We start from the raw sequence: 27,892 nt of genomic DNA, 5'->3' as shown, positions 1-27,892 counted from the left end.
GTTTCTGTTGTGTAAAAAACAGTGTATACTTAGTGTTCAAATAACATACTTGTCTTACTTCAGAGTACAAAAAAGTACACACAAAGTTAGGTGTCAAATATTCTCACTAGTTTATTACAGATTTTGAAAGCTGATGTTCAGATTTGTGAATGAACATGGAACAGACAAACAAAATGGATTCAAATGTTTTAATCCACACACATTTTCTTCAGTCTAGTTCATACAGAGAAATACAATACAGATCAACAAGACAACAGAAAGATGCTTTAGGAAATTCAGCAACACAGTCAGTGGTATGAAAATAGCTTTTATTTATTTACAAACATCTAAGAGGAATATGAAGCAGACATCCTTTCAAAAGGATTCCTTTCTGCACATCTTCTCTTCTAAGTCATAAGAACGAGCAGGACACAAAATTAACAGATGTAAATCTGAGTAACTCCACTGAAATCAATGGAGTTCTGCTGATTTACCTGGGAGTTACTCTGCATTTACAATTGCTTACAAACAGCTCACTCAAATATTTTTTTTACTTCTCAACAAAATACACAACACCTACATGCAGTGATTAACTAAACTGGTCAGTACACTGTCAAAGCGACCAAACGTATACTCCTCAGGCAAGCAAAACTCCCATTCAAGTCAATGGGAATATTGTCTGCTTAAGGAGAATATGATCAAGCCCAAAGTGTGCATAAACGTAAACCAAAAAGTTTGACCACAAAAAGATTCCAAAGTCACATTACTGCTTGTGTATAGGCAGGTACAGAAGATTGTTTTAAAAGAAAAAAAAATTGTTCCTTACTTTTATGACTAGTGTTTTGTGTAACACTTTCCCCCTACAGCTTATTCATTCTTTTTGAAAGCAGAAGAGTAACTAATTCTACCTGGGGGGTTACAAGGCATCTCTTGATGCCAAGGAAAATGTAAGTGTATCTACTACCTTTTTAAAAGATACTTTGGAAGTGCAGTATCATGCTGGTTGGTCATTCCTTTATAAATAAGACCTCAAGCACTTTGCAGCTGTGAATACACAATGTGTCATTTTCTTTTTGGGGGGGAGGGAGCATGGGGGGTGGTGGTGGTGGAAAAATGGGCATTTGTTAATTTCTGGGCACTTTAGTGAATGATAGCCACAGCTTAATAAATTGATGGGTTCCCGCATTACTGTTCTGTGGGAAAACCACTAACCAACCACCCATCACTTTTTCTGGATAAAAATAACACTAAATGTTACAAATTCAGCGTTTTGATCCAGTGCTTGGATTTGTAAAAAGCTCTTTGTTTCTTATTTAGTGCAATTTCAGAATCTGCATATGCACATTGAATACAAACATAATACACTATCAGAATACTTCTATCCTAAAGAATAGGCTTTTGTAAACTTTTGACGTGCTGGTATTTTCTCAAATATTATTTAAGACTATGACTAACTCACAGTTACAGCTCTTGAAATTCACATTTTTACAATATTCAGAATATGGGTGTTGAATTGTTATTTCTATTATACATATTGAAGGCATAGGCTACAAAAATAAAAAAATCATTTGGTTTGACTATAAAAAAATCTATAAACATTAGATGGCTAGAGTTCTAAGAGCTACATGAATTAGTAGTGGACATATGGCTAATGAGGGATGTCAACTTTGAAGATACAGACTGAAATCCTTACAACAACAGTTTCCATTTCCTCTTTAAAGAGAAGTCAATGCAATAATCGGTATTATGTTTGATGGATGCACTTTAAATTCACAACTCTGAACTTGGAAGTGGAAAGATCATTGCAGATAATGTGGGCACAGAAGACAGGGAAATGTTAAAGAGAAACAAAAGATAGTTTTAAACTATGAAGGTAATTCAGACTTCCAAAACATGACAGCTGGTGAAAGTCAGCTTAGCACCACTTGGTTCAATGGAGCAATGCTGATTTGCTCCAGCTGAAGATCTATCCCAACGGACCCCAATCCTGGGATCAGTGAATATTCAGCACTCAGTGAAGCAAACAGGAATTTTGAGTGGGCAGAGCTTGCAGGAATGGGCCTTAAACATATGGAATGTGTAAATAATGTTCACACGAAACAAGCGATGTTCTGTTACCCTACACTCTGCTCAATAAGCAGCAACAGTTCCTCAGAACAGGATCAGAGCATATTTTTTAAAAGTGGATAGTTCACATTCAGTAGGATCAACCAGGCTACTAAAATGTTGCAGTTATCTCTTTTTAAATCTAAAAATATTCTAGATTATTTCTAGTTGACAGTTTAAAAAAAGAAGAATCTGCAGTCACACTACGTAATGAAATAGGAAACAAAGAGCATACATACAAGGAATTTCAAAAATGTGTTACTCTTACATCAGAACTAAGTAACAGTGGCATGTTTTCAACATCCGGGTGTTCTTTAAGAAGTCACCATGTATTGCATTAACATTTTTAATGCTGTTGAAAGCTATGGCACAATAGTCAGACAATATTTTTTCCAGCTTAAGACCGTAACTTGCACTTTTTAAGGAGGCTATTTTGGATCTCAACTAAGCCCGCTTATCCCAGTGAAGAACACTGCAAGCACATTGCTGAGTGTAATTGCTAGACTGAAAAATATCAAGGTCCTGATCCTATAAAGACATACGTGCTAGAAATTAATCAAGTTCATAAGTCTTTGTAGGTTTCGGCGCAAAGACCATAAATAATCAGCATTGTCTCCTCAGTGAATACTGTCTTCTAGAAAAAAAAGTGCATTGGACTGCTAGGGAGGACCTAAATTTTACACCTATTAAAACATACCAGGAATAACATCACAAATATATATATATATATATAAAAAAAAGGAGCACAGGATACAAGTCTACATACTGACTGAAATGCAATCTAAATATAAACACAGAACTGTGCACTGACCTCAGAATGGCTCCAACTTACAAGGATCACAAAAACGAGTCAATTACAAAAAGTGAATTAGAAGGAAGTTTCTAGTATTACAACTGCCTGAGTGCCCCCTCAATTTTAGTAGTTTCAAGCACGTTTTACAATTACAAATATTCTTCTTTCCCTTGTTGCTAGTTAGTTAACATAATACCGACGATCATGACTGTATGGTTAGTGGAGACCAGACAAATCTTATTCATCATCATCATGTCAACTAACTGGGATTAGATTTTGCTTGGACCAGGAGTTAATCTTGGTCTGTTAACATGGTGGTGAATAAGATTTGCCCAACGACTGCTAAATCATGGTTTTTTTCATCCTGTTATCAAAATCAGGTTCTCTTGATTGTGTTTATATGGTAGAATTCTAGAATGTAAATAGGCCCAAACAGGGAAAAATTAGTAGGGGCCTGGTTTTCACTCCAGCTGAAGTGAATGCATTCCAGAACAATCAGCAGATTACAAAAATGTTCCAAACACACGTGAGATTTAAAGTTAGGTGTGTCCATTTAAAACGAGAGCCTCATCAGTGCATTGGAAAGGAGAATTTGGACTATTTATCCATTGGGATAGTTTTTGGTGCTATGCTGGGGTATGCTGTAAATACTGTAGTATGTTGTAAACACATGACCACCAGTACACATCGGGTTATAAAATATATCATAGTCAAGAAATAGCACAATTTCTTATAAAAAAGATAAACATGAATGGCAACTACGGTCAGACCTCAACTACTTTATTTCAAGGGGAAAACCAGAAAGGGTGTAGGGCCCACCTTATGGATTGGGAACACTGCTTTTAAAAAAAAGCAAACAAGTTGCAGAAGACCCAAGAATACAGAAGTGTGTCCAAAAAAATCAGTAAACTTTTACTCTAACCTGTGAACTACTCTAAGGAAAAGATAAATATATATATTTTACACAAATGTGAAAGTTAATAAGTAAGGGGGTTGTGAGGGGAGAAAAAAAGTTCACTCCATATCTAGGTTGTGTGTGCAAGTTTAAGCCCACCAAAAAAAATTTAAGCTGTAGGTTATAAACCCAGGAAAAGGATTTATAACAGAAGCACTGACCGATCTTTAGGTACACTAGCATATGCTGCAATACAATCTCAATATAGCCTAGAATTACAGCTTTGTGAATGAATAGTTTGAATGCTTGCTAAATTAATATCCCAATATTTCTACAGCTGTACATTTTATTCAAATTAATATGCTTATAAGAAGCCTCTGAGAAATTAAATGTATTCATAATTTATGTCATCCTTAAATGCGGTGTGGCTTTTCTTAGAACAGAGCATGAATTTCAATAGCAGAGCACCCTCTTCTGAGTAACTAATATATTGCAATAATTTTATGTTTCCAATTGTCAAAGCCTATTTTTAATTAAAAAATAGGATAATCAATAGACAAAACTGTATCAGGTGCTTCATGTTTTCTAACATCTATTTTTTTAAAATGTGAATTTCATCAGATTCACAGCTGTGATAAATATACAATAGCACATGAGCAACTATCATTAAATCTGAAAAGTATCTTTATTTAATTTATATGCAAATTAGATGTGGGGAGGCAAACGATAATGACATAACTTCTGCAGTCAGACTAAAGTGGTTTCACAGGGAGAAATTCACAACAGAATCTGAGTCTAAATTTGTGATGAACTGAAAAGTTTTGATTAATAAAACAGTTGAGCAAGAGAAGTTTACAAAAAAAAATCTTCGAAAAAACCACAGGTTGGTAAGTTGGGAATTGCAAGATTCTTGTGATCACCTGACTTATTTAAATTCTAGCCTTAACATTTGTTTTTAAAAAGTCCTCTGACCTGTCTAGTTGTCCACAATTCCAGAAAAGTGTGTATGGCATATCTGACTTCGAGATAAAAATTTATAGCGAGTGCAATCTTCTACCATCGTCAAATAGAATTTTCTGAAAGGCTTTCCAAGCATACACCGTCTAAATCTGTTACCCATCAAATGCCCTCAACTATTCAGACATTCACTTCTAATCGCTCATACATGCAGCATAATTCTCCTCCCATCAGCATGCAAAGAGCGATGATCTGGCTCAGACAATTAGGGCCATTCTCAGAAAGCAGCTCTCCAAAATTACCAAGTAGGTGTTAGATGAAGTGTTACCTTCACTGCCCATTCTCCTCCTATATTACAAAGCTATTAATGGATTTGTACTGCCCAGAGAGTATTTCACCCATTTGGCACCAGATCCTGAGAAGTGCTCAGTGAGTTGCAGTCAGTGGAAAGATCCAGCTTGTCTGCATACAGTACCTCCTGGCCAATACCCCACTGTCTGAAGTGCTGTACCTAAGTTTCCTTCCTCCAACCAAGAACAAAACAAATTGGGAGACAGCCTGTTCTCACCAACTGTGATGTCATCTACAGCAGTGTTTCTCAATGACCGGTCCGTGGACAGGCACAGATCCCTGAGATCTCCCTGACAGAGTTTAGGAAGGAAGCAATCCGGTCCCTGGTATCCATCTAGAGACAGGATGGATTTTCAATCTACCATCTCCTCAGAACCAGGAAAAAAAGCATTTTATAAGTTTTTATTTAAGGGTAGGGTGGGGGTTCAAACTTTCAAAATTCAGGACAGTTTTTGATCCTATGAGTATTGAAATAGATCTTGAAAATTTCCAGGTAAACTTTAGATGACTCTCCCCAACACAGTTTGATAAGTTTAGATCAAGAAATCCTGTCATTGTCTTTCTAACGTATCTGCATTCCAAATACATACCCAGTTTTTCCAGAGCTTTATAACTTGTCTGTAAACATTAGTACACAAGGATAAGAGCATAATACTTAAATAAATATTTTAAAAATAACTGTGAATAAGTTATTCAAATATTAATAAATAAAGTAGAGGCTTACCAGTTTACAATGATTTTTAAGCTAGTATAACCTAAAGTCAGTTTTAACTAAAGAAGATTTGGATCGTGGATCTATCTATAACATGGTATATCTACTTTGGGTATTTTTAATTTACTTCTTATGTGGACTTTTATGACTCAAATCGCAATGTATTTACATGATAAATTATAAATTCAAAGAAGGTCTATAAGGCTCCCAAGTATAAAATTTACATTTTTTGTCAACATTTACAATTAATTGCATTCTAATCACATATATAATAAACACCTTCCAAATCTGTCTAAATATGAATTTACTAATGTCAGTAGTATTTAGAATCTAGCATGTAAACTTTTTAAAAGGGACACTGTCAAGTTAAACCATATTTTTATCTTGAGAGATTATTAAAAATGGAAGAGTTTCAAAAATGTAATTAACTTTTTACCATATAAACTATGTTTGCTTTTTGCTTTTCACTCAGCATGGAAAATTTAAACCAGAAAGGATCTGTTTAACTTCCTGGTCTATCATGCACTGATATAGTGCTGTTGTGTTTGATTTCCATGAACTTGTACAAAAATGCTTAAATAAATTGTTTAAAAAATGTTTTCCTGAACATTAGGTAATTCATGGAAGGTTTTTTTTAGATTTTGTGAAACAACTGCATTTGGTTTACAAAACCTAGATATATGTACTTGACAGTGTCCCTTTAAACTAGCATATAGAAAACAAAAGGAAAGTTATTTGAGGGCGCTGGCTTAAAATGACAAAAGAGGTAAGAAAATTCAGTGTTTAGACCTTTCCTTAACTTGTCACTGGGCTTAACATATACAGCACACAACCACTATAAATTCAGTTACTGTTTGGAGATCATTTGCAGTACATGAGCTCAACTGGATTGATTAGTGACAGGTTTACTCCTTAGCGTCAAGCTCTTGGCTTTGTAGGTTAAGTTACTTGCTCGTAAAATAACTAAGGAGCAAATATTGATTTCTGCTGAAGCGACCATGAAGTTTTAAACCTGAGAAGCTTTAACCTGAGAAGCTTCAACTAGGTCAATATTTACCTTGAGAAATCTTGATGGTTACCTAAACAGGATGTTTATATCTACTGTTAGATCTATTCAGAATGTTCGTATCATTGTTTGCAATAATGCTCTTTTGTGGTCATAAATTTAAATGGGAAATAAAGTTTTAAATCCCGCAGAGCTATTATTCACCTTGCATGACCTAGTCAGGAAGCAAAATTTACATAAATTCTCCATCTGTTTTTGCAGATAATACATCTTTACTGATCATATATGTATATACGATCAATGTGGTGGCACAGACTGACTTGCCATGTTGCTATTTTCAGATCATCATCAGACAAGATCAGTTATCTGTAACAGTTTTTAAAGTGTTGCCAATGGTCTCCAAAAGAAACAATCTTGTTACATAGGTCTTAGAAGATGGTCGCGCTACCCAAAGTCACATTTCAATATTTCTGTTATGTGCACCTCACAGTATATTGTTTAACTGAGTAAGACGTACTGCTTATTTAAGAGAGAAAATAGTATTCTCAAGACATACTAAAACGACATTTAGCCTTAAGAAAAATCAGTTTAAGTTACGGTGAGATTTTCATTTTGATAGTATACACCTAAGTGTTTTGCTAAAGGTTAGCCTGGAGGTTTTTCCATTAATACTTGAAAGCATGGCTTTTTTTTTTACCCCTATGCCACTCACAAGTCTACACCTTACTGCATAAAGATATAGTTATTGAGATAGAACATTTAATATATATTTAACTAAGTTTTTAAACAAGAATTGACTAATATATTATGTAAAATTCTTCAAAACCTATATGTCTTCATCCATCTGTTCCCTTGTGTGTTCCTGCTCAGACATGCTGGAAGCATCATCATCCGTTTGTTCACCTGAGTGATATAACATCAGTGCATGTGTCTTATGAGTTATGGTAACAGTGCAGGGTCCCTGTGCCCATGGCTCTCCATCCACCTGCATTGGCATCTTTGAATTCTTCAGAATCAGCTGGTATTAAATAAAAGAGCATATATAGAATCATAACAGTTCACTCCAGCCAAAGGTATTTCATTTACAACTACTGCCTATGTACTGATATAGCAAGATTTTAGCCTCCCAGTAGAGAATCTTAGTATATTGTTAGTTACACACATGCATAAGGTGTCCATAATTGAGTTATGGGGGTGCAATTTAAGTGGCAATTAACTTTTCCAAAAATGATCAACACCAGAGTCCCCGACAAACTGCAGCTTTTAAAAACAAAGATGTGGTCAGCAGCTGAGTGCCTAAGATGACACATTCACTGAAAAACTTGGGTAAAGGTCATCATAAATGCTACGTACCCTCACAGTGTGTGCCTGTCCTAGTCGAACAGGATTTGCTAATTTCACCTGAATCTGTGCACAGTGGAAAGAGCCATAAACTCCAGCAACTTCCAGCAATCCATCATCATACCTAAGTTTTAGAAAAGGAGACATTTACTATAAAAAAATAGCTGTGAACACAACTGAAATAACTGTATAAAACTTTACATGGTCTTTGTCTTAATAGATAAAACTATAATTAAAGTGACTGATACAGTACATAAGCTTAAAACTATCTATCTGTTTGCCTTCTGCTGCATAACAAATTCAATGCACTCTATAAAATCTTATGGCCCAGTTCTGCAGCACCTACTCATGTGAGCAATCCCTCTGATTAATGAGACTGCTTACTTAAGTCCATTGACCCTTACACTATAATAAAAAAGTATATATTATAACCACTGATGCACTACATACCTTGCCAGGGGATAAGGCTCATCACCCATTCCTTCCCATAATCTACAGCCACCTCCCCAGTATCCAATATTCAGGACGATGATACCTTCCAAATTCGGCAGATCGATTCTCTCACCATCCAACTCTAGCTTTACAGATACACAACAGATTGTTAGTAAGTTACTGTGGGACAAATTCCGCACTTGGGCATGTGCCACTTCTCTTCATGCATTAGGGTGGCCATCCCCCTGAAGTCAATGTGAACTGGTCCAATATGATCAGCATGTGTGTTATTTATAAAATAAACATATTAAGAAACAATATTTTTGACTTCATAATATGGTATCGTATCCTACAACCCCCATTTCTACTATTAACTAGCACATTACAGTTGCAAGGGTTTGTGACTCAGACTCGTATAGTCCCTCTGCACTGGAGCAAGTTTCACCTATACACTGGGATTTTAGCTACAGCAGGGGCTCGATCCAAAGTCCATAAATGTAAATGGGAATCTTCAATGGGCTTAGGATCAGGCACTAGATACTGTACAGTAAGTCCTGAATAGTCAGTTGCCACAAGTTAATTTTGCTATTATATCAAAAGGTAAGCAATATACAGGTATGCTTTAAGAGGTCTCTCTGATTGTATCTAGTGGAAACTTAGACTTAGGCGTTGCTTAGACTTTCTTATAAAAACGACTAGATCATTTCCCTTTAAGATCCTGCTTTCTTGAGGGAGGGAGATGTATGTTCCCCAGGGAAAAAAAACGTGAGTTAGCGAGAGAACATAAGATACCTTACCTCAATTTTTTTGTTAAGATCTTTACATTCCTGTACTAAACAATCTTTGGTTCCATAGAAAAAATAAACAGCCTACAAAAAGTTAAAGAGAAATCGGTATCAGAAACAGAGAGAAAGACAAAGATAATTTAATTACAGTTATAAGAGCTCAATCTGAAATTCTTATGTAACATCATCTTTGCTTTTAAGTTTCAGGAAGAGGACAACCCAGTCATTACTACCTAGTGCACGTAAGAGTTTTCCCTTTTAAAATAAAATCCGTACTACACTTTTAAATAGAGTTAGGCAGTGCCATTGCTCCACTCCATTAAGTTTCCAAATGACTGAGAAGCTCTACAGAGATCAATATACTTAAGACTGCTTTGCAGGTAATTAAGAACAAGAGTCTTTCCTTCTGCTCCAGAAAGGGAGAGCAACCCAAACAGTTGGAACCTGGCTGCAAATGCACCTGACCCACCATAAGCTCCCCAAGGAAGCTCCTCTACAAGAGCTCTAGGACTGAACCTCTTCTAAAACTGGGGTGGGAAGAGGAAGTGCTAAGAAGCATGTTCCATTGCTGGTACTAGAGTCCATATTCACAGCCACTACTGTACAACCTAGAAATACGGAGTGGTAAGTAAGCCAATAGCAGCATGGTGGTGACAACAGTCCCCCCCAATTGACCAAGATCCCTGTGCACCTCAAGACATGTACTGCTGAAGCAGAATGAACTTCCTGACCCAGGGAGATAAACCCTGAATGCCCAATGGAACAATGAAGATGAAACTCCGGGAGCTAAACTAGAAGAGTTTCTCTTTCCCGAAGTAGGAAAAATTTCACATAAGGGAAAATAGGGCCCTAATGGCAGTTTCCAAGGTTGGACATAGCTCCAATAGTAGTAGTCACAACTGCAACAAATCAGTGGCCTGAGCTGTTTCCATGGAAGTCAAAGAGAATTTTGCCATATTACTAGAAACCATAACTGATACTGAGCAACAACAAAATGGAAATACACATTAGAATAAACTAGACACTAGTAAAACACAACCTTAGATTAAGATGCAAAAAAATGTTTTGCTTGATTGCTATTAAATGTAAAAAAAACCCCAAGTTTGTCTCAGACTGTTACATAAAACAGCTGATACTTAAATACTTGCATGAATTAATGGAGGCTATTTGCAGTCTTTTGATTAAAGGGTGGCAATTCTCAGTATTTTTGGCAAGAAGTGGGAAATGCTATTTTACCAATCACACCTTATTAATAATTCTGCTGGAAAACAGTGAGGGAGTCTTCTCACGATGCGCATGAAAGTTGAGAGCCATGAGAGCATCAGGTCCTATAGAAAAATAGTTGTTCATTGTGAACACCTGCGGGACAACAGCTCTAGTTAAAATTATGGAGACATGAAAACAAAATCCTAGCAATATGCAAATTGGAAGTTCCACGTGTGTAATCTGAAGTATCAGATAGCTAAGAACTGGTTAATATAAAATGATTAAAGGCTCTCAGTTATACAGATGCTTCGATGAGAATTACCAAGGGGTGGGAGAAGCACCCACGTTACAGAGCAGAATTTCACTGACTCTTTGCACGTATCAATACACTGCCACCACTTAAAAATTATTGTTGGATTCATGGAGTTTTGCACACACTTCTCAGCTACCCTTTGACTTCCTCAGAGAGAAGGAAAGCTCTATGACCACTTTCATAGTATCCTTTGTTTTAAAATGCTTCTTCTGGCACTTTCAGTGCTCACTGTGTAATTTTTAAAAATAAGTAGGGCTATCGATTAATCACAGTTAACTCACTTGATTAACTCAAAAAAATTTAATCGTGATTAATCATAGTTTTAATCGCACCATTAAACAATAGAATACCAACTAAAATTTATTAAATATTTTGGATGCTTTTCTCCATTTTCAAATATGTCGATTTCAATCACAACAGAGAATGCAAAGTGTACGCTGCTCACTCTATATTATTTTTTATTACAAATATTTGCATTGTAAAAATGATAAACAAAAGAAACAGTATTTTTCAATTCACCTCAGACAAGTACTGTAGTGCAATCTCTTTATCGTGTAAGTGCAACTTACAAATGTAGATTTTTTTTTTGTTACATAACTGCACTAAAAAACAAAACAATGCAAAACTTTAGAGCCTACAAGTCCACTCAGTCCTATTTCTTGTTCAGCCAATTGCTCAGACAAACAAGTTTGTTTACATTTACAGGAGATAATGCTGCCCACTTCTTATTATGTCACCAGAAAGTGAGAACGGGCGTTCACATGGGACTTTTGTTGCCAGCTTTGAAAGGTATTTACGTGCCAGATATGCTAAACATTCATATGCCCCTTCATGCTTCAGTCACCATTCCAGAGTACATGCTTCCATGCTGATGATGCTTGTTAAAAAAATAATGCATTAATTAAATTTGTGACTGAACTCTTTGGTGGAGAATTGTATGTCTCTGATTCTGTGTTTGACCCGCATTCTGCCATATATTTCATGTTATAGTAGTCTCAGATGATTATTCAGCACATGATGTTCTTTTTAAGAACACTTTCACTGAAGATTTGACAAAACGCAAAGAAGGTACCAATGTGAGATTTCTAAAGATGGCTACAGCACTCGACCCAAGGTTTAAGAATCTGAAGTGCCTTCCAAAATCTGAGAAGGATGAAGTGTGGAGCATGCTTTCAGAAGTCTTAAAAGAGCAACACTCTGATTTGGAAACTACAGAACCCGAACCACCGATAAAGAAAATCAACCTTCTGCTGGTGGCATCTGACTCAGATGATAAAAAAGAACATGGATTGGTCCGCACTGCTTTGGACTGTTATCTAGCAGAACCTGTCATCAGCATGGATGCATGTCTTCTGGCATGGTGATTGAAGCATGAAGGGACATATGAACCTTTAGCACATCTGGCACATAAATATCTTGCTATGCTGGCTACAACAGTGCCATGAGAACACCTGTTCTCACTTTCTGGTGACATTGTTAACAAGAAGCGGGCAGCATTATCTCCTGCAAATGTACAAAAACTTGTTTGTCTGAGTGATTGGCTAAACAAGAAATAGGACTGAGTGGAGTTGCAGGTTCTAAAGTTTTACATTGTTTTATTTTTGAATGCAGTTTTTTTTTTACATAATTCTACATTTTTAAGTTCAGCTTTCATGATAAAGAGATTGCACTCCAGTACTTGTATTAGGTGAATTGAAAATCCCTGTTTTGTTCTTTACATTTCAAATATTTGTCATAAACACTAAAGTGAGCACTGTACACTTTGTATTCTGTGTTATAATTGAAATCAATATATTTGAAAATGTAGAAAACATCCAAAAATATTTAAATAAATGGTATTCTATTATTAACAGTGCAATTAATTTTTTAAATCACTGTATTAATTTTTTTAATCGCTTGACAGCCCTAAAAATAATATAAAGGTTCTTAATGCCAGGTCTGCAAGAAAAACATGTAGTGATCTAGTAAAGAAACCATAAATCCTGCAGTTCTTTCTGTGGATCCCAACATTTTAGAGTTGACGCTGCTACTTAACTACAATATGCAAATATAGATATTTACAGTTCATTATACCTTGGAATTTCAACTAACCCTGTAACAAGTCAGATATCAACTCCCTCAAACACTATTCGAAGCCTGATTCTTCTCTCACCCTGACGAGAATCAGGGGGTAACTCTACTGATGTCAGTCCCAAAAGTGTAAAACTGATGTGAGATTATATCACTCTTTCAAATAAGTATTCACTTTACAGGCAGGTTACTTATCTTCTTCATATACCAAATGGTTATATCTTTTTTCCTGAAACTTTCCAGAGTGGAAACACATGATTTGCAATCCTCCTCACATTTCCTATTTTATTATTCTTGTTTATTGTGAATTATAAGATTGTCATGTAGTAAGATAAGTGATCTTAGCACTGCTGTAAACTTGCATAACAGCTTCACTTCTGTGTCAGCCAATTAACAAAGCAGTTCATTATTTTCCAGTGCTCCCATCTACTTTCCTAATGTACTGTGAACTGAAGAGAAAAGCATAACAAACAGAGCACTGGACTGGGACACAGAAAACCTGGGTTCTATTCCTGGCTCTGTCACTGGCATGTGGAGTGAGTGGGGGGGGAATTATTTTACCTCCCCGTGCTTCAGTTTCCCCAATCAGCAAAATAGACCTCCTTTGTAAAGCTTTTTGAGATCTTCTGATGAGAAGTGCTCTATCAGCGAGGTATTATTACTATACAACCTTCAGGCCAAGCAGTTTATTTTATTTTATTTAAAAAGCATATGCAAGTAGGAAATAAAATAATCAGTTCATACAAGCATCTGGTAAGATCCACATGTTAGTAATTTTGAAATCATACCTTTTGTTTTCTTAAATTGTAGTATCCTTTGTTTGTTACCTGAACCTTCCATCTGAAAAACAAAAGGCTATTATTTAGCCAAGTTACAGAAGATGAACTGCTCTCACTGAACTCAAACTGCAATAAGAAACCAACAATTGCAATGTAAGAAATTATAATTAGAAGATGGATGTTCCTCAGAAGATTCAGAGGTTTGGTTAAATATTTAAAGGTTCAGCATTGGAGAAGCTGCTCAGCAGAGGCTCCTCCATCTCCGACATCCCGTAGCCCCCAGTTTCCCACTGGAGCAGTTACACCTGTGCGCACCTGCAGGTGCCTTGTTTGTGTTTCCTTACCAAATCTCTGCGGTCACTGGGTGTTACTGTTGATTGGTAATGCTTTCTGGAGTTTATAGATAAAATAGTCATGGTGCCGTGGGATTCACTTTTGTACTGTGTTACTTACCTGTCTAATTTAATTCCATCTGCCTCCATTACATTTCGTAAAATTTGTTCCACTGGGACTTCTCCAGCATAACCTGCACCCCAAGCCAACGTATTAGACAGGTCATTACCTGTTCCGAGAGGTAAGATTGCAACTTGTGGAATATACCGTTCTTGTCCCTGTGACACAGAAATGGTACATTTTAGAATCTCCTTTTCTAGAGTCCTCTCCCTCCCTATTATCCCCAGAAATGTTGAAGATAGCTGAACACCATTAACAGAAAAGCTGCTTCAATGGTTATTACAGAGTGGCACAGAACGTACTGTAAGCATGGCAAATGTCAAATCTAAGCACTTGGGATCGAGAAAATATGAAAGGTTGAATTTTTAAACTAGGCAAATACCAAATGCACAAAAACAATATATCCCCAAGTGAGCAGCCCCTTTGGAAAATATCTTGCCTTTCTCTTACTCCCTTAGCTTTCCCTCTGTAAAGCTGGTCTATCTACCTAGTTCATAGAACTGTTGTGAGATTTAAGTTTTCCACTGTGAGAAGTAATTTGAAAAAGTGGCATCGTGGTTACTGTTGTTTAATCAGGATATATATGTTTATAAAAAAAAGGATATTTTTTCTTCTTATCAGCCCTGCAACCAGGGATCTGAGAGTCAAGCTAGGCTCTTTTCTCCCTTCACTTACCACCGGTAATAAAGATTTTACAGCTCAGCCCTCAGAGGAATACCTATGTATTGCCAATGCCTGTAATGGGTTTTCAGGAGCATAACATTTTGTCAAGAACTTGGCTAAGGAGGCATGAGAGGGCCTACAATCCAGCTGACACCGTCTTAAGTATGTTAACTCTCCAGGGCTAAGACGACATTTTCCTCCACGTATTTCATTGTACCAGCAAATATGTCTCTCTCAAAAGAGTTCATAGGTTGAGGATATGCATCATGACCCAGTCGCAGCTTTCAGTACAGTACTTTACAAAGCAGGGCTGCCCAGAGGATTCAGGGGGCCTGGGGTCTACGGCGGTGGGGGGCCCCGCTTTGGTGGTAATTCAGCAGCAGGGGGTCCTTCCGCTCCAGGACCCGCCGCCGAAGTGCCCCGAAGACCCGCGGTAGGGATCCCCCGCTGCCGAATTACCGCAGAAGACCCTGCACTTCGGCGGTGGGTCCCGCTTCAGCGGTAATTCGGCGGTGGAGGGTCCTTCCGCCGCCGCCAAAGACCCGGAGCAGAAGAAGCTCCGGGGGCCCGGGCCCCACGAGAGTTTTCCGGGACCCCCGGAGTGAGTGAAGGACCCCACTCCAGGGGCCCCGAAAAACTCTCGTGGGGGCCCCTGTGGGGCCCAGGGCAAATTGCCCCACTTGCTCCCCTCCCCCCCCCCCGGGCGGCCCTGTTACAAAGTATTATTAGTTAACAAATATAACATTCATTTTGACTGGCTCCAGAAAATTGGGAAATGGGAATTAAATTTTTATTATCCAATTTTGTAAATTTACCACTTGTTTCCTTTTTTTTGAAGAGAAAAGGGGGTGTGTGGATACTAGGCAGAAATGATGACAATTGAATTAGACATCCCAGGAGTTCTTGCTGACACCTCTTAAACTGAAAAGATGTTCTATTTAGAAACAATACTAAACACAAAATTTCTTTACTTCTTGTCAGTAAATAATGGTAGAATGAAAACCAAATATTTAATAATTTATCTACTTCTGTCCCTTAATCTCTTTCTAAAGTCACAATCTGCAATTGTGCCATTATTTCTGATAGCTTTAGAAGTTGAATACTTTTGCTGAGAAATAAGCAGCCAGAGCAGAAGAACCTTACTAAATTAATGAGTCTATTAACAGCAAATTAAATTTCTCTTTAGATTACAAAGGAATGCATAAAATAGGCTACACTCTGTGAGCAGAATGGCTTCTAAATTAAATGTTCAAAGTCTGTATCTTTATGGTACATAAGCTACTTTACAAATACTTTTCTTAATAGGTTTACTCTGAAAGATAGGCATGACCCATATCCAGATAAGAGATTAGAGCTTACACTTTGGCCAGTTACAAAAGTTATTTCACCACAATACTTGCAAAGGTATTCAAACACAATACCTTTATCTTCATTTCATCAATTGCATCCAGGACCCAGCCCACTGTGCCATCCCCACCACAAACAAGTACCCTAGCAGAATTATAAGGCAGCAAGGTACAAAGCTGGAGTGCTTTGGCAGGTGAAATTTTGCTCAGATCAAAAACCTATGAACAAATGAAAATAAAAATGAAAATTTCTGTAAGTTAAGACACACCACATAGGGTTTACTTCACAGATCAAAACATCTTCACTTTTATATATCAGGATGCAAACTGATCATCATAAGTTCCAGTCAACTGCACTGGCAAATGATCATACCAAAGACCAAATCCTACTCAGATTCATGTGAGTAGTTACTTCAGTGAATATGCATATTAACAAAGCAAGTAGGATTTTGCCCCAAAAGATTTTTTTTTTAATCCAGTAATGTCAATCCTTCACTTTTACAAGAACCAAAAGTAAGGAAATAAAAAACGGTTTAAAAAAAGACTTAACATTCAGTTTGTAAAAGAGTTTATTCATTAGACTACTCTTGGCATTGATTTTTTTTTAAACAAAGACCTTAAATTCAGACTAGCAGAAATCATTAAAGGCTCTTGCTTTGAACTATGGAGGAAGAGAATTAAGATGTAGTCAGGAAGTCTAGGAACAGCTATCTTACGTCAGAGCATCCTGCGCCTTCCCAGCGGAGTTTAAGGGACAATGGCAACACAGACAGCAACACAGGAAAAGAGCCAGATGTATTGCCATCTTCACAAGTAAAGTTAGGATTGAAAAAGTTTCAAAAGAATCATATCAAACCCATACAGTCTACTAAGGACTGTTGCACCAGATAGAGTGACCTTGTGATGGTGTCGCACAACGCATCATGTAGTGAAAAGAAAAAAATAAGAGTTATGATTTTACTTATGATTTAAACTGTTTTTTAAATTGTTCCCTATCTTAAAAGCCTCATACCTTCCTGAATGAATAGGAGACTTATGGAAAATAAAAGCAGTGAGGGGATTATTGCAAGTTCAACTTCTATAAATCTTGGTGACACCTAGCTCCTTTTCAAACTCATTGTGTGTAAAAAAAAAAAAAAAAAAAATTCCTTCCTTAAATTGCCTTTGCAGATCCGTGCTAAAATCCTTGTGTCCCTTTTTCTTCAAATGAGAACTGCACCAATCTGTTTCCTTAGCTGGAGATTTGTATCAAACTGCTTAAAAAAATTCCTGTAGTCCATATATAAGCAAAATGCTGGTGATCTTAATTGAGTCTATAGTTTATTACATAGTTATGTCTTTTCCCCACAATTACCTGAACTGGGTTTAAGAGAATCTTAAGCTCTCCCAATAATGTTTCGCCCATGTTGTTTCCACTACGAGTATTAGCCAGGATTATTATTGGGGTCCAGTGTTTACCATAGGAGGATGCCAACTGCAGAAAGAAAAAAATTCCTTATGTACACAAATGTGACAAGCCTGAAAGGAATGAGAGGCTTTGAATTCCAACTTCATTCTTCATTCACACAAAGACAGGAAAAATGAATTACTCCATAATTTTAAATAAAAAGTTGCTAATTCCCTATTCATAGTAAGTACAGAAACAGGCAACCTTTGCAAATAAGTGATAAGTTTTACAACTTATTTCAACCAGTAGTGTTCCCAGTCAATGAAGATTTAGTTGGAAGTGTCAAAATACAGCTACTAAAAGTCATTTCATTTTTGTGTGTCTTCTGATTGACCTCCCCTGTGAATACCCTAATTTGCATGTAAGAATTACAGGTTGAAAATTCAACCTTGAATCATACACAGTAATGCAGGCCCCAACTCCCTTTCCCCTCACCTTCGCTGCCCAGTCCTCCAGGCTGCCTACTGGCACCTTCCTGCAGCCATCCCAATTCCCCAGCATGCTCCCATAGCCTGCTCTCCTCCCGACCCCCTGCCAATCTGTAAGCCCCCACTTCCCCAACTTCTCCTCTGGCAAGATCCAGCAGCTGCCCCATGTCTTCAACCTGCAGGGAGGAAGTTTGTTCTGTGCTCCTACATCCAATAACTCTCCTTTCCTGCGCTGGGCCCATGGGAATAGCAAGGCTAAGACTACTAAGCTTGGAGCAGGGCTGGCTCTGCTGTCCTGGAATCTGCCCTGCTCAGAGCATACAGGGTTGGCTGCCTGTGGCATAAACAGCACAGTAGCCTATAAAGGCTGAAAGGGGAAGTGCAGGCACCTCAGGTAAAATTTCTGAGCAGCTTGAGTATTATCACAAGATACCCCTAAAGTTGGTCTGAAATCATTCATAGATTTTAAGGCCAGAAGGGACCATTAGAACATCTAATTTAATCTCCTGTATGTCATAGGCCACTACATTTCACCCAGTTAGTCCTGTAACCAGCCTATTAACTTCTATTTGACTGATTCCTATCTTCCAGAATGGCATCCAGTTTTGATCTGAAGACATCAAGAGATGGAGAATCCACCACTTTCCTTGGCAGTTTGCTCCAATGATTAAATCGCTCTCACTCTTAAATTCAAAGTAAAAATTAGGCACACATTTTTGTCTGGCACAGCTTCCAGACACCAGTTTTTGTTCTGCCTTTCTCCACAAGATTAAATAGCCCTTTTGTACAGGTATTTTCTCCTTGTAATGGACTTATACACTAGTCAAGTTACTTCCTATCTTCTTTTTGTTACTCTGTTTAGTTTAAGCTCTTTAAAACTCTCACTGTCAGGCATTTACTTCAGCCCTTGAATCATTTTTTGCAGCTCTATTCTGCACTCTCTCGTTTCTGCCAACATCCTTTTTAAACCGTAAACACTGGAACTGTACATAGTGTTCTCGTATCAGCCTCACTGATGGCATATGCAGAAATAAATTCACCTTGCCTCTCTTTTATTCACTACTCCCGTTTATACATACAAGGATCCCATTAGCCCTTTTGCCACAGCATCGCTCTGGGGAGAATATGTTGAGTTGAGGTGCTTGCTCACTATGATCCCTAAATCCATTGAGTCATTAATTTCCAGGCTACAGTCCCCCAATCACGAAACTCGTGGTAGTACTGCGAGTGTTGACACTATGCAATACGCTCTATTTTGGTACACAGAAAATATTTTTATTTGACAGCTGTACCTTTTTGAAGAGTCAGTTTGTTTTCACAGTATTTAATTTTTGGGTACAATGGAAGTTTATTCTTTAACAGGCTTATTCTTATCAGGTATCCCTTAAAAAAAGACTTTATAGGATTTCTCTCCAATATCTACAGTAGTGGCTTGGAGCATGGAAACGTTTTTCTTTTAAACAGCTCTGTTTATAGATTTTGCTAAAGATTTAATGAATATTCTCTAACATATAACAGGGAATTGAGCATTAATTACTTTTGGAATTTTTGACTACAGATGATTATGAGATTTAAACAGTTGTGGTTAAGATGATGTTTAAGAAAGCAAAGTACTATAGCCTCAGAGTCACCTCAGAATAATTAAATGCAAAAATCTGTTCAATCTCAACCAGGATGTTAATAAAATGACTAATAAATTCAAATCAACACACTGAGCATTTACGTATTCAAACACTTATTCAGTGTATAACCACCACCATGTCATTGCACTTATTTCATATTTAGAATTATGTATTATAAAAATAACGATAAAGTTACCTTTCCATAATCAGTTCTTTTATCCTTACGTATCTGATTAATGGTAGATAAATAATATGGTGGAATAATTAAGTTTCTGAATTCTCCAAAACGACACTTCTCACTCTTTAAAGAACTCTGCATGCAATCATCGTGTACAGTGTGCTGACACCAAACACACCTGAAAATAGAAACAAAAAGAGTCCAAATGGTGGTTTGACTTGATTTCTAACCAACTGTTTGGATTGAAAGGTAGAGTTTACTTATATAGGGCTATGCAACAACACTTTGTAAAGTAACCTATATTAATACAGCACAAGTTATGCAATGGGATCACAAAATAATACTGTAGAACTTGCCTTAAAATATGGTAGTTTATCAACAGCACTTACACACTTAGAAATGTGCAGGATCTAATTCAGAAAAACTAGCTGTCCTTTACTTAGAGAATTAACAGAAGAGAGTAAACATGGTCTAAAATATATTTTTATTAATCAAATTAGGGGAAAGCAGGCATCAGACTGATTATTGGGGGAATCCTGGTACAATCAAACTTCATAACAGCTTCTCCTAGAGTAGGGAAAGATCCTTCAGAAAATAATTATATATAATCACGTTTTTGGTTTTGAATCCCTACAGTAATATTCTGGAACAACTGAAAAAAACGTAAAATAGATTAAGTGTTAAAAAAGATTTAGAAAAAATTGTGTTTTTAAAATGCATAATCTGAGTGATTTATATACAATATTTCTAATGTTGTAATGGGGCATCTAACTAAAACAATTAAGTACCAGGTGGCAACTACCTTTTATTTTTTGATTATTGCCCCAAGATCCTTGACATCTGTGGAACACTAGCATCGGTACAGGGAACCAAACAAAACAGAGCCAACATAGTACGGACAGAAAGCAAAGGACAAAGCCAAGCAAGGATGGGAGCAGTGGATGAATCTATCCCCACAAAAAGAACAGGAGTACTTGTGGCACCTTAGAGACTAACACATTTATTTGGGCACAAGCTTTCGTGGGCTACAGCCCACTTCATCGGGTGCATAGAATGGAACATATAGTAAGGAGATATATATACACATACAGAGAACATGAAAAGGTGGGAGTTGTCCTACCAACTCTAAGAGGCTAATTAAGAGAAAAAAAAAAACTTTTGTACTGATAATCAAGATAGCTCATTACAGAGTGTTTGACAAGATTAGGACTAGAGAGAAGTTTGTATTTTAATGGGTGGTCTTTGGGGGGGAAGGGAGGAGAAGTGGGCCGAATAGAGAGATGAAAGACCAGAAAACGATGGAGAAAGTTTATAATGGTGATTGTGGAGATGCAGCATGAGACTGCAGCACACTATAGCATAATTTTTAAATTCACAAACAACCATTCATTTTAAAATGTGTAGCTGGTAGAGAGCAGCAGAGCTGATAAAAAGTCTGAGAAGAACTCAGAGCAGATTTGGAGGAACCATGGGACAAATGAGTTATTAGAGGGTACTCTTGGATTTTACGTGCAGTGACCACAACTTTGAATATATCGGAGCTTATTAGACCTGATCTTCAAGACAGACAAAAAGAGTATGTGGGATGAAATTAAGAAAATAAAAAATTCAGACTGAATAGTAAGAAAAACCCAGCTCTTCCTCAAAGTAGCTTGGCACATTAAAACTAGACTGGACAAAGCACTAGTAAATGTACTGTAGGGAAGAGTTCCACACTGACAGAGATGTGGACTAGCTGGCCAAGTAGGTTGTTTCCACTTCTAATGTCCCCGTATGATACATTACAAAACCAAATACTTTTCTTAAACTGTGAAGTTTAGAAGTCATGCATTCTTGAACTCTAACACAGAGCTTTGTAGGCTATGAAACAAATATTCACTCATAATGATATAAGATAGGAGGCAAGTATATTTAAGGTTCTCAATATCACATTGCTTATAATAATAATCAAGTCCAAGTAACTACATCACATGCAATTCCCTAAATAGACAAAACTGGCATAAACTGTCAGTAGATAATTTACTACCTGCCTTGAGATGAAGTTGTTTCTTCCCCCCCATCAAATAACTACTCCCTCTCTTTTCCCTTCTATTGACTTACACACCCACAGTGACATAAAGGAGAGAAAACCGAGGATCGTTACCACATAGGAAAATGGATCCGGGCTTTTCTGGCATTTATTCCTGTTTCAGTAACAAACATTTAATAGGTGGAAAGCACAACTTATACTGTTGTATCTTACTTTTTGAAACTAGTATTTACTGTTGCTACTGCAAGCACAATTGAACAGGCAAATATAGAAAAACTGCTGACATGCTATCAATTAACTCGTCACTCCTTTCTTCTCACTGCCTAACTTCTATATTAAAAAAAGTGAATGTAGACAGCACACTACACTGTACACTGAGTCTTGGGCTGAAATACATAAGCATTGACTGCATGGAGTGTGCAGAAAGTCAAGACGTTTATTCCCAAGGAACTGGGAATAGACTCAAATAAGCAGATATCAGAAGATAACTAGAAGAGTTTCAGACCTTTGGACAACTTGACAAAACAGCATCCTGGAACAATATTTACTTCCATCTAAAAACAGAGCAGATATTTATATCTTTAACCAAGTAGGAAAAAAACTATTTTTTGTGTGCACTCATTAAAAAATTACTCCAGGTATACTTATAGTAATCATTTTGCTATTAAATATTAAAAAAACACACTACATATTCATAACTCATTACAAAAACAAAACTGAACAAGTTCTCTGCAGGTTTAAGAAAAACAGACCTGCTTCAAATCAACTACTGAAAGGTCACTGTCAACTCAAGTTTGGCCAGATATTTAGGATTTTGTAAAAATGAGCATTTATGAAATTTAAAACCAATGGAAACATTAACATTTTTTGTAATTCCAAGAGAAACAGTTGCTATAAGCAAATAAATATTCCCTTGAACAGCTGGCAACAGAAACACTGCCGAATTGAAAACCTGAAAGTGAAAGTGTAAATAGCTCCATTAATTTTCATTAACTGAAAAAAAAAATCTCAAATAGTAAAAAATAAACTGAATTTCAAAAATGCTTTTTAATTTAACAATTTAGTGTTAGTAAGAAGATAATAAATTTGTAAATAATGTCATTTTTCCAAATTGACAGCATCCCTTTAAATCCTAAACTCTAAGGGCTAGTCTACACTTACCAGCCGGGTCGACGCGGTGAGTTCGACTTCTCGGAGTTCGAACTATCGCGTCTAATGTGGACGTGATAGTTCGAACTCCGGAAGCGCCGCGGTCGACTCCGGTACTCCACCACTGCAAACGGCGGTGGCGGAGTCAACCTTGGAGCCGCGGACTTCGATTCCGCGGCGTCTGGACGGGTGAGTAGTTCGAACTAGGGTACTTCGAATTCAGCTACGCTATTCACGTAGCTGAATTTGCGTACCCTAGTTCGACCCCGCTTCTTAGTGTGGACCAGCCCTAAGAGTTGTACAGCATTATGCAGAGCTGTAGCACAAAATCCCACAGCACATAGTTGCTCAGCAATTTAACCTATTCCTACAGCTGTCCTGATGAGAGACAATATAGGAGGAAATATTATAATACCTAATGCCATCCTCTGCAAAAGGCTAATCCTGGTTCACCACATCCAAAAACCTGATTTAAGCAGCTGTGGAAGCTATTTTTGGAGTCCCTCCATTAATCCAGCTCTTATAACCATGGACACTGACATTCCCGATGGGTGACCATTTCTTTTCATTGCTGGCCATGAATCCTGCCCTCAATCAAACACACTTGAGGATCCTTACAGATGAGTTAGTTGTTTCCTCTTCTGGAGCTCTACTTGCTTACAAGGTGTCACATAAGAGCTGGGTAAAAATAGGTAGCAAGTAAAATTGAGGAAAGAAGTAATTCCTTTATAACATTATAGACACAATTATACTTTCTCTACAGTCGTATGCACCTACTCTCATCTGTGTCAAAGACATTTAATTGAACAATAGAGGGAAGTCAGTCATGGGTTTTTCAGCAATCAGCAGTTGCTGAAAAGATTATCTAAGAGTAGGTGCCTAGGAAAATTCAGAATACAACTGAGCTGTAGATTTAATTTAAGAGTAAGTACTAAACCGCCAAACTTTCAGTGTGAAGCTTGCACGGCTGCTGACAATGTGCAAGACAATTCCAATGTCCAGACATACAGCTAGACAGACAGTGGAGGTACTCCAGGAATATCCATCCATCTGCTGCTAGGGCAGGTTTTACGCTAAAAGAGTTCAGACAGCGCAGTTACTAATGAACAAATATGCCAGATCTGTACATACTTTGCTTGGGATCAACACTCTATTTTCTTTATCATACAAGCTGACTGCCAAAATATGTTTTTGAAGGCTACTGTTCATTTTGAGACCATTTGAAATCTGCAGCTCAACTTTTTGCTACCATCCTTTCAACAATGACTCACTATTTCCTTAATTACCACCACACTAATTATTTTTAGAAAAATAAAATACTATGCATACCATGGAAGACAATTAACCTCACTCTTATTTTGTGTGTATCCCTCTCTCCTTCTCTCTTGTTTGCTATAATCTCTCCATGTCACAGTATGTGTATGTCACTGAAATTGTAAACCCTTTGGAGTAAAATGCTGTGTCCTCATTCTCTATACAAAGTGCCATGCACAATTATAGCACTATGCAGACATCTTAAATAAATACTGTACATTATTTCCTGAAATCATGGAAGAAACAATGAAACTTGAGAAACACAAAAATTCAACTGGACGGAAAAGAGACAGGAAGAAAAGATGGGAAACAGATACAATTTATGTTGTAAACTGCAGATGAATCACACAACAGTGCAACCAGTATTAAATATATGATTGCCAAGGCTGAATGAGAGTTTGACAGTAGAAGAATAGCAGTTTTATACATAGAGATATATTGACTATTCGTCCATGCTGCTGTACAGCTTCAGAGCCTGGCAAAAGATTCCTAAGGTGGTGGTTCTAATTACCTTGCCTCATGAAAACTACCTGAGTAAGTAAATATGAAGCAGCAGGCACTTGTCCATCCCAAAGTATAACATACAATATTTTGTTCATGATAGCAAAAAACAAAGGAACAAAACAGAGCCTTGCAAAAAACAGCCACAAAATGGACCACAAATCCTCAATGCATAATTTACAACAACATGCATGTGACAAAACCTGAACACAGACATACATAAGATGACACTGGGGTGAAATCCTGACTCCAATAAAATCAGTGTCAGAACTCCTACTGACTTTGGAGGGGGCCAGGATTTCACTTTAGAAACTTATCCTATAGAACGAGGGATGTAAATATAAGAGGCCAAGTTTTTGTCTCAGTTCCAGTGATGTAAATGCAGAGTATGTCCAGTGAAGTCAATGGAGTTACAGTGGATTAACTGAAAAGAGAACTTGGTCCATGAGGATAATATTTACAGAACCAACTCCATGACATTCATCATGTTGACTAGTACCTTACTATACAAGTAGCCCATTGAAATCAACAAAAGCTAATTTCAGGGTACGGAGATATCTATAATATCAAATCAAAAGTTATTTATATTATAAAGTAACCATAAGCTAATGGGTGACATTTTAAGAATTCTCCATTAACTTTCAGGGGGAGTTCTGCTTATTATTATTTGTAGTATTGTAGCACTAGGCGACCTACTCATGGACCAGGACTCCGTTGTTCTAGATGCTGTACAGACACAGAACAAAAAGAGAGTCCCTGCCCCAAAGAGCTTATAATATAGCAGGGGTCGGCAACCTCTAGCACGAGGCTCGCCAGGGAAAGCACCATGGCAGGCCGGGCCAGTTTGTTTACCTGCTGCGTCTGCAGGTTCGGCCGATTGTGGCTCCCACTGGCCAATGGGGGTCGCGGGAAGCGGCGTGGGCCGAGGGATGTGCTGGTCACGGCTTTCCGCTGCTCCCATTGGCCTGGGACGGCAAACCGCAGCCAGTGGGAGCCGCGATTGGCCAAACCTGCAGATGCAGCAGGTAAACAAACTGGCCCGGCCTGCCAGGGTGCTTACCCTGGAGAGCTGCGTGCCAGAGGTTGCTGACCTCTGCAATACAGTCTTAGGAGGATTGAACACCATTTGCACCTATACTTGTTTAATTTATATATTGTTTTGTCATAAGTCCAGGCCTCAATCCTGTGAAGATTTCTGCACCTACTTAACTTCATGCACTGTGAGTAGTTCTCTTTAAGTCAGTGGGACTACTCACAGTGAGTAAAGTTGAACAAATTATGATTTTTTGCAGGAGCAGGCCATACATTGTAAGCTCTCTGGGGCAGGGACTGTCTTACTACATGCTTGTACAACATCTAGCAAAATACAGCCTTAATTCTTGATTGGGGGCCTTAGGTGCTGCAGTAATACCAATAATAATAAAATAGGTGACCGTGTGCTATGCTTTACCCCTAACTTATGACTCCATTCTCCCACCTTACTCACGCTGAATAGCACCTTATCATAAGCAGTCTCACTGATGATAGGCCCTGTGAGAAATTCTAAGACAGCTTCATGCTGGACAACTTGCTTGAACTATTCTAGCATTTCATTTAGCAGTAAGGTGTCCAAATATTGCCACAGCAATTACAATAATGACATGATACTGTACTTCCTGCATATGCAAGCACATTCCTCTGCTGTACCTGTAGTCACAGAGCTTGGGCTGGGTGCCACACTGCTGCTTGCATACGACACAATAGCTGCACAGTGGGACGTTGCCTCTGATCCAGTGATGTGCCATAGAGGTGTGGGGTTCACCATCACTCCTCATCATAATCTCCTTGCAGAGGAAATGATGGTCAGCCTTCTTGAGACACCCTTCGTGGACGCACAGCCCACAGCAGCTGCAAAAAGCTCCCTGAAGAATGTGTTGGGCACACACACAGCAATAGGTGGGCTGGCCAAAGAGATCTGTGTAGTGCCAGTCGTGCTTGCTCTTGCGGAAGATGTCTCGCCTCAGCACCTGCCTCCGGGATCGCTGGAAGCTGCACCACAAGGTGATCACTACTGGCAGGATCACTGAGCACAGAGTCCAAAAGGCCAAACTGCAGTCCGCAAACACTCCTGAGAAGGGAGGACCGCTGTTTTCCTCCCCTTCCATCCCTTATGGATTTTAGCTTTCCCTGTCTAAATGGTCAAATTAAACAAGACAAGTAGGGCTAACTTGGGGCTCACTCCCCAATTCAGGGATACTGTTGGCGGGTTTAGGAACCATCCTTTATTGTATGCTTTAACTTTTCCCCTATTATTATTATTATACTCCCTTTCCCCCCCTGAAGCCTGACTCACAACTCATCAGACTGGATACCCTACACTTGTTATCATGATAATTAACCTCCGCTTTTCTTTCCACCCTGGTATTATCCTGAAACCCTCTCTTTCCCCTTCCAGCCTGATATACCAATTACTATCAGAACGCACCCTTCTTGTGAGACACCTGCTCCGACAAATGATCAGCCTCACTTTTCCAGATATAAATAGCCTTATTCTTCCAATAACTCCCTTCCCCCCACGCCACAAAAGGGGATATGATAATTAACCTCCCCTCTTCTTAATTCAGGTAGTAGCCCAGGCCAAGAACTGGTCTAACATCTGGCACCCCACCCTTTTCAACTATTTACTCCACCCAGACTCTGTTTCCATCAAGTCTAGCTTTAATTCCCCTTCCCGTGAAAGCCCAGGTATTATACTGACCCCCCCTCCCTCCCTCCCAAATACAACAACCTCCTTTTCTCCACGCCCCCCCCAGCTCTTCTCTTTCCCTCCCGCCACCCTTCCCCCACTGCCTAGGGTAATTACCCCTCCCCCCAGGGACGGTGACCTTGGGGGGGAGGATTAGGTACCTACCTTGTTATAATCTCCTCCCTCCCCAGCCCTGGGCGCTCCCCTCCCTCGTCCCACCAGCTCCCCCCGGCCCTGCTCGCGCCCCGGGGTCCCCCCGCGGGGAGGGTCTCACCCGTGGGCGGGAGGGGAGGCAGCAGGAGGAGTCTCCGG

General features: G+C 38.3%; 1 protein-coding gene across 2 annotated transcripts; it reads right to left on the bottom strand.

Annotated features, from left to right (window-relative positions):
* Positions 1 to 86: 86 nt before the first annotated feature.
* Positions 87 to 27,774, bottom strand: DGKE (diacylglycerol kinase epsilon). 2 transcript variants are annotated; one of them, XM_039501585.1, is made up of 12 exons: positions 27,746 to 27,774; positions 26,542 to 27,025; positions 19,881 to 20,040; positions 17,542 to 17,661; positions 16,263 to 16,406; positions 14,179 to 14,336; positions 13,735 to 13,786; positions 10,603 to 10,716; positions 9,370 to 9,441; positions 8,591 to 8,718; positions 8,153 to 8,264; positions 87 to 7,817 (listed from the first exon to the last, which is right to left on the bottom strand). In XM_039501585.1, exons 2-12 carry the CDS (start codon positions 26,997 to 26,999, stop codon positions 7,626 to 7,628), a joined length of 1,710 nt encoding a protein of 569 aa, XP_039357519.1. In that variant the 5' UTR covers positions 27,000 to 27,025; positions 27,746 to 27,774; the 3' UTR covers positions 87 to 7,625. The 2 variants fall into 2 exon arrangements, with proteins under 2 accessions (XP_039357519.1, XP_039357518.1); XM_039501584.1 differs by lacking the exon at positions 27,746 to 27,774 and having other exon boundaries at positions 26,542 to 27,587.
* Positions 27,775 to 27,892: the final 118 nt, after the last annotated feature.

Source organism: Mauremys reevesii, linkage group 15 (assembly GCF_016161935.1).
Source record: "Mauremys reevesii isolate NIE-2019 linkage group 15, ASM1616193v1, whole genome shotgun sequence".
NCBI classification, from domain to species: Eukaryota; Metazoa; Chordata; order Testudines; family Geoemydidae; genus Mauremys; species Mauremys reevesii.
Note: the sequence above shows the minus strand (reverse complement) of the source record. Positions and strands in the feature narration are given on the sequence as shown.